We start from the raw sequence: 7,967 nt of genomic DNA, 5'->3' as shown, positions 1-7,967 counted from the left end.
GTGATGGAGTGGGGATGCTTTTCTGCTTCAGGACCAGAGCGACTTGCAATAATTGAGGGAAATATGAATTCTGCTCTCTACCAGAAAATCCTAAAGGAGAACCTCCGGTCGTCAGTCCGAGAGCAACTGGATTATGCAGCAAGACAATGATCCAAAGCATAAGAGTGATTCCACATCTGAATGGCAAAAAAGAAGCAAAATTAAAGTTTTGGAGTGGCCTAGTCAAAGTCCTGACTTGAACCCGATTGAGATGCTTTAAACAGGCAGTTCATGCTAGAAAACCCTCCAATGTGACTGAACTAAAGCAGTTCTGCAAAGAAGAGTATGCCAAAATTCCACCACAGCATTGTGAAAAGACTGATCTCCAGCTATCGGAAGCGTTTGATTTGCAGTTGTTACTGCTAAAGTTGGTAAAATCAGCTATTAAATTTAAGGGGCCAGTTAGTTTTTCGCATGGATGATATACATGTAAGTTTTGGATAACTTTTTTTGATAAACTGTATTTAGTTTTTACTCCAGTTGTCTTTGTTTTATGTTATATCTAGTTTGAAATCTAAAACAATTAAGTATGAAACATACACAAAATAGTAGAAATCAGTAATATACACTGGCGGCCAAAAGTTTGGAATGATGTACAGATTTTGCTGTTTCGAAAGGAAATTGGTACTTTTATTCACCAAAGTGGCATTCAACTGATCACAAAGTATATTCAGGACATTACTGGAGTAAAAAACAGCACCATCAGTATTTGAAAAAGTAATCTTTGAACAAAACAGGACCCATTTACATCAACAATCACTCCAACACCTTATCCTTAAGTAATCATGCTAAATTGTTAATTTGGTACTAGAAAATCACTTGCAATTATATCAAACACAGTTGAAAGGTATTTGGTTCATTAAATGAAGATTAACATTGTCTTTTTGTTTGTTTTTGAGTTGCCACAATATGCAATATACTGGCATGTCTTATGGTCAATATTAGGTCAAAAATGGAAAATAAGAAACAGCTTTCTCTAGAAACTTTCAAGTTTCAAGTCAATCATTGTTTTGAGGAATGAAGGCTATACAATGCTTGAAACTGCCAAAAAACTGAAGATTTCATACAAAGATGTACACAAAGTCTTCGAAGACAAAGAATAACTGGCTCTAACAAGGACAGAAAGAGATGTGGAAGGCCAGATGTACAACTAAACAAGAAGATGAGTACATCAGAGTCTCTAGTTTGTGAAATAGATGCCTCACATGTCCTCAGCTGACAGCTTCATTGAATTCTACCCACTCAACACCAGTTTCATGTACAACAGTAAAGAGAAAAGTCAGGGGTGCAGGCCTTATGGGAAAAATTGCAAGGAAAAAGACACTTTTGAAACAGAAGAAAAAAAAGGTTAAAGTGGGCAAAGAAACAGACATTGGACAAAAGATAATTGGAAAAGAGTGTTATGGAGCTTAACCCCATTGAGCTTTTGTGGGCTCAGCTAGACTTTAAGGTGCGTGTGAAGTGAAAATTCTGTCAAAATTTATACTCACTCCTTGTTGTTCCAAACCCATATGACACAAAAGGAGTTATCATGCAAAATATACATTCTAAATCACCATTCACATTCATTGAAAGGACAAAAAAGCAATGGAAGTTAATGGTGACTGAGGCTAACATTCTGCTTAACACCTTTTGTGTTCGATAGAAGAAAAAATTCATTAATATCACAGGGGTGGGTAAATGATGACAGCATTGTCATTTTTGGGTGAATTATCCCTTCAAGCACTTGATTTCATCTTAAAAAGGAAGATGGTGGACCAGCCAGTTTGACAAATCTTTTCCCTTACTGGTGTAGTGGGACATAAATCACACAACTGGACATTTTCATTGTGAAATTTGACCCTCAGGTTGCCATGAAGCTTTTGTGGCAGGGCTGAAGACACAAGTCTGGCTTGTTGCTGTGTGATCAAGAAGCTGCCTGATATTACCACAGAGCGCTGCCTGGAGGCCAAAAGACAGAATGCAGCAGCTATGTTAATCCTACTCCCCCAAAACATTTCTGCTGTACCAGAGGATATAGTGCAGGCCACTCATGAAATATTTATGTATAGCGAAGCATGTTATATATATATATATATATATATATATATATATATATATATATATATATATATATATATATGTATATATATGGGGGTATTTGGACAAAGGTTATTTGTGATTATGAAAGTAGATTGCTTAGAAACCTCTCAATTCCCCAACCTGGTTAGCTAAAGGTCAGAACATTTCCCCCACCCTCCCCAGGGCTTCATGGTGACTGAATCTCAGATCTTAAAGAAGGAAACTCTAATGCCTGTGTATGCAGTCCCAGAGGACGACCAGCTGCTCTGCATGTATGAGGAGGTCAATCAAGCTGCAGCCACCAAGTCTGCCTCTGCATTAGTGAGAGGTGGGGAGGTACTTTCAAGTTTTTTCTGTAAATACCAAAAGCACCCATATTTACCATTGTGTGTAGTCTATCACATTGGTATATTTGAATTAATGTCAGAAATTGAAGTTCACCCAAAAAGGAAAATTCTGTCATCATCATTTACTCACCCTTATGTTGTTCCAAACCTGAATTACTTTCTTCTGTGGAACACAAAAGGAGAGGTTAGGCAGAATGTTATTGTTAATCACCATTCACTTTCATTGTATGGCAAAAAGATGCAATAAAATGAATGGTGACTGAGAATATCATTTTGCTTAAAATATTGTGTTTTTTTCCATGGAAGAAAGGAAGCCATATGGGTTTGGAACATGCCAGAATCTTAATTTTTGGGTGAACTATTCCTTTAACTTTATTCCTTTTGTCAGTTCTCCGTTGTGCAGTAACTGCAACAGTGTTTCAAATAATAGTGAGCAACAACACCCCTATCGAACCAATTACTGGTACCACCATCATTACTTTAGAGGTGAACATGGCAGCTGGCCTCACGCAGTAACTCTATCCTTTACTTTAGAATGTAATAGTGTTTAGCCATACTGTAATTAAACCTGTCAGTCAAATAAATGTATTGTTTTACTTCAAGGGAGTACTTCTTGGAGCTGGAGAAGACCCCTATTGTAATTATGGCCCATTACGACACATTTGGTCTTGCACTGGTATGTCACCTTCATCAATGCCCCCCTTCACACTCTTTCAGCTGATTTCAAGATAGTTATCATGTTTTGTTGTTGATGGAAACAATCTTAGTTTCTAAAAACAATTATTTGATGTTTCATTCAGTAACCAGAACTATTGCATGATATCACAGTAATGTATTTTCAAACCACACAATAGCCATTTAAAAAGACAAAAGCCAGAACCTTGATTACATTTGTTATTTCTGGCTCCTTTGCAGAATCCAGTCTTTTGCAAGACAATGTGGCATTCGTTCATTGTATGGATACTTTTGGCACCAGAGATTCGCTTTTTCTGCATGTTTCACGATCACCTCAGCCTGGAACCCCTCAACATTACTTCATTCAGCAATTGGAGCAGATTGTATGGGGTAGAAGTCAAAATATGTATTACTGACATCCTGATTTACATTTACATTAATGCATTTGGCAGATGCTTTTATCCAAAGTGACTTACAGTGCACTTATTACAGGGACAATCCCACTTGAGCAACCTGGAGTTAAGTGGCTTGCTCAAGGACACAATGGTGGTGGCTGTGAGGATCGAACTGACAACCTTCTGCTTACCAGTTCATTGCTTTAGCCCACTACGCCACCACTGGTTGAGATCCCCTGGGTGAGATATGGAGCTGTCCATAAAAAGATCAACCTGCAGGAAACCACAGTGGCTTGGAAACATGAGCACTATGGAATGAAACAATTCCCAGGATTTACACTGTCGCACATTGAGAACCCCAAATCTGAGCTGCGAGAGTCTATGCTGGACACGATGTGAGTGAAATCCACCAAATCCTACCAATGTCAAATCACTTTAGACCACTAAACAAAAGCATAATTGAAGTTCTCTATAAATTTGTTTTAGATTACTTAAGATATGCAGCTCTGTTACATCATATATTTCAGAAAATTCCTCAATTGCAACGTAAGTCATTCATATTTTGGTCAGTTTTCACAAAAAAAGAATGTAAATGTGTTTGCTAAAAGTAAATTTTCTCAACTCGAAGAACTACACTAGCAGGTAGACTTGGACTAAAAGTTACGGAAATTTTGATTTGATGGGGTCTTGAAGTCAAAGACAGATCCACCATTTACCTTAAATGTATATGAGTATGTAGGACACAGGTGAATATCAGGAAACTCAAGAGGAACACTGTTATTGTTGCAGAGTCCTTGGCCAGATTAATTTACAATCTTTCAGACAAGGTGAGGCAAACATTTGGAGTGTCTAGACAATTTGAACCTTCACAGTAACCTTGACAAACACACACAAACTATATTTTCCTCTTCATCCAACCTACCTTATTATATGTATTTTTTGTGCTGTAGGTCTCTCCTAAAGACAGGGCAGCTTGAAATCTTGAATTATTATTTTCTTTTCTTTTGTGCTGTTGTTCATTTTATGTGACTAAATCAATAGGCATAGACCTTAGTTAGAGTAGTGCTGTATTTAATTTTTGACATGAATGCAAACAAGGCTGTAAGGGAAAGACTTGCAGTCTCTTCAATGACATGCACTGTATAAAGCTGTATAAAGATCTTAAAACCAACTCTGGTGTTTTTTGTCTATTGAAAATGTTTTGGTCAGTTAAGTGATCAACACTAATTAAAAAATCAAATATGGTGTTAAACAGATTAAGGTCAATTGACTTGATATCATACCCTTACAAAAAAGTGGAACCATGTTGTAGTGAAAGTACTTAAAGATTACCATATTTCACAAACCATGATATTTACATGACACACTAAAGTAATTCAAGGAATACATGTCCAAAAAACCCACTAACATTGTCAAGGTGCTGTTACACTTTACTTTGTATCCCACATTAATTAAAGTTCAAGTTTGTTGAATTCTAACCTGCGAATTTGGATAGGAAAAAGACATATGCCCAATAGAGGATGTAGACTTCACAGATTGATCTCTTGGCTCTATACAAATCATACAAACTATGTGCAAAAGTGCAAATAGCCTCTGCCTAATTATTAAGACCTAAATATATGACACTTTTCACCTTGACAGTGTGCTTGTGCATCCATGTGTGCTGTGTAGGATATTCAAGAAAGTTGTTTGTCTGTGTTAATGGCAATGATGTCATCTGTTCCCCGAGTCATTCAGCTACTGAACAGAGAACCAGAAAATATGCTCCTGATCAACAGCCTGGAACAAGAGTTCAAACATTATCTAAAGCAGGTCCATAGACATACTAACATGGCTAATTCTAACATGGCGATTCTAACATGGCGCCGCAGATGGCAGCCTCGGTGTGGAGCTATTCAATTATTTTGTTGTTTTTGTTAATTTGTCCTGTGTTTAGCAATCTTTTACCAATCAGTTTTACCAGGGACGAACTGCTGAACATTCGGCAGCACATACCAGATAATCTTTTCCCGGTTTTTCAATATTAGGACGTTTTGCTGGACATTTTAGTTGGAGGCGCTGCTGTGTTGTTTAAATGCGCTACGAGACGCAGGCGAGGGAGACGAGCTGGCGCGCTGGTTAAACTCCGTCAGCGCGGCGTTAGAACAGCACTGCCGAGCATTCATCTCGCAAATCTCCGCTCTCTTCCCAACAAAACGGACGAACTACATCTCCTCACACATACTAATAAGGACTTTTCAAACTCTGCTGCACTGTGCTTCACTGAAACCTGGCTGAGTGAAGCCATTCCGGACAGCGCATTACATCTGCCGGGCTTCCAGCTGTTCAGAGCGGATCGCATCGCGGAGTTAACGGGGAAAACGAGAGGCGGTGGAATATGCCTTTACATCAACGAAAGTTGGTGTACAGATGTAACAACACTAAAGAGGATGTGCTGTCCTAATCTGGAAGCGCTCTTTATTAACTGTAAGCCGTTCTACTCGCCGCGGGAGTTTTCTTCGTTTATTCTGGTGAGTGTTTACATTCCTCCTAACACGTCTGGGAACTTAGCGCTGCAACAGCTGGCTGATCAAATCTCAGACACAGAACAACAATACCCGGACTCAGTCATTATTATTCTTGGGGACTTTAACAAAACAAATCTCACACGCGAACTGCCCAAATACAGACAGCACATTACATGCCCCACCAGGGACAGGAATATATTGGATCACTGCTATACAACATTAAAGGATGCATAGGCCTATCGCTCTGTCCCACATGCAGCTTTGGGACTCTCTGATCACTGTCTGGTTCATCTTCTCCCGACCTACAGGCAGAAATTAAAATCAACAAAGCCAGTTGTAAGGACTATAAGGAGATGGACTATTGAAGCAGAGCTGGAACTACAAGCCTGCTTTGACTGCACTGATTGGAGTGTTTTTGAAGCTGCAGCTACAGACCTGGACGAGCTCACAGATACTGTTACATCATACATCAGTTTCTGTGAGGATATGTGCATCCCTACTAGGACATTTTTGTCATTCAACAATGATAAACCATGGTTCACAGGAAAACTCAGACAGCTTAGTCATGCCAAAGAGGAGGCTTACAGGGGTGGGGATAGAGTCTTGTATAATCAGGCCAGGAACACACTTAATAAGGAAATCAGAGTGGCTAAAAGAAGCTACTCTGAGAAGCTGAAAAGCAAGTTTTCAGCTAACGACCCTGCATCAGTGTGGAGTGGCCTGAAACAACTTACTAATTACAGGACTCCTACCCCCAACCCTGTGGGGGACCAACGACTGGCTGACGATCTGAATGTGTTTTACTGCAGATTTGAAAGGCCAGATTTCACACCCCACATGCACTCGGACCTTCAGTTCACACAACCATTAACACCTCCTGCAACCCCCCTCCTCCCCCCTCCTGCTACACTACCTGCACTCAAGATCTGTGAGGACGATGTGTGCCATGTCTTTCGGAAGCAAAGGACAAGGAAGGCTCCAGGACCAGATGGCATCTCACCAGCTTGCCTTCGTTCCTGTGCTAACCAACTGGCCCCCATCTTCACTCAGATCTTCAATAGATCACTGGAGCAGTGTGAAGTCCCATGCTGCTTCAAACGCTCAGTCATTATCCCCGTCCCTAAGAAACCTAAAATCACAGGACTTAATGACTACAGACCTGTCGCCCTGACATCTGTGGTCATGAAGTCATTTGAGAGACTGGTGTTGGCCCACCTGAAGGACATCACTGGACCCTTTCTGGACCCCCTTCAATTTGCTTATTGAGCAAACATGTCTGTGGATGATGCAGTCAACATGGGTTTGCATCATATCCTGCAACATCTGGACAGACCGGGGACATACGTAAGGATCCTTTTTGTGGACTTCAGCTCGGCTTTCAACACAATCATACTAGATATACTCCGGAATAAGTTAAACCAACTCCCTTTTCCCACCTCTACCTGTCAGTGGATTACCAGCTTTCTGACGGACAGGCAGCAGCTTGTAAGGCAGGGAAAATTCACTTCCACCACCTGTACCATCAGCACTGGTGCCCCCCAGGGATGTGTGCTCTCCCCACTACTCTTCTCCCTGTACACAAATGACTGCACCACCAAGGACCCCTCTGTCAAGCTCCTGAAGTTTGTAGACGACACCACTGTCATCGGCCTCATCCGAGATGATGATGAGTCTGCATATAGAAAGGAGGTTGAACGGCTGGCTGTCTGGTGCAGTCAAAAGAACCTGGAGCTGAACACGCTCAAAACAGTGGAGATGATTGTGGACTTTAGGAGGAACACCCCAACATTGTCCCCCCTCACCATTCTAAACAGCAGTGTGGCAGCAGTGGAGTCATTCAGGTTCCTGGGCACTACCATCTCACAGGACCTGAAGTGGGAGATACACATCGACTCCATTGTGAAAAAGGCCCAGCAGAGGTTGTACTTCCTTCGCCAGCTGAG

At 40.7% G+C, this 7,967-nt stretch overlaps 1 protein-coding gene across 1 annotated transcript; it reads left to right on the top strand.

The window, feature by feature from the left end:
- Positions 1-457: 457 nt before the first annotated feature.
- LOC127627356 (nicalin-like) lies at positions 458-3,916 on the top strand. Its single transcript, XM_052103700.1, is given in 7 exon segments — positions 458-468; positions 1,911-2,064; positions 2,284-2,428; positions 2,836-2,933; positions 3,051-3,079; positions 3,081-3,123; positions 3,725-3,916. Coding segments are annotated over 7 exon segments (672 nt in total).
- Positions 3,917-7,967: the final 4,051 nt, after the last annotated feature.

The sequence above is a fragment of the Xyrauchen texanus genome, chromosome 34, assembly GCF_025860055.1.
Source record: "Xyrauchen texanus isolate HMW12.3.18 chromosome 34, RBS_HiC_50CHRs, whole genome shotgun sequence".
Taxonomy (NCBI): domain Eukaryota; kingdom Metazoa; phylum Chordata; class Actinopteri; order Cypriniformes; family Catostomidae; genus Xyrauchen; species Xyrauchen texanus.
Note: the sequence above shows the minus strand (reverse complement) of the source record. Positions and strands in the feature narration are given on the sequence as shown.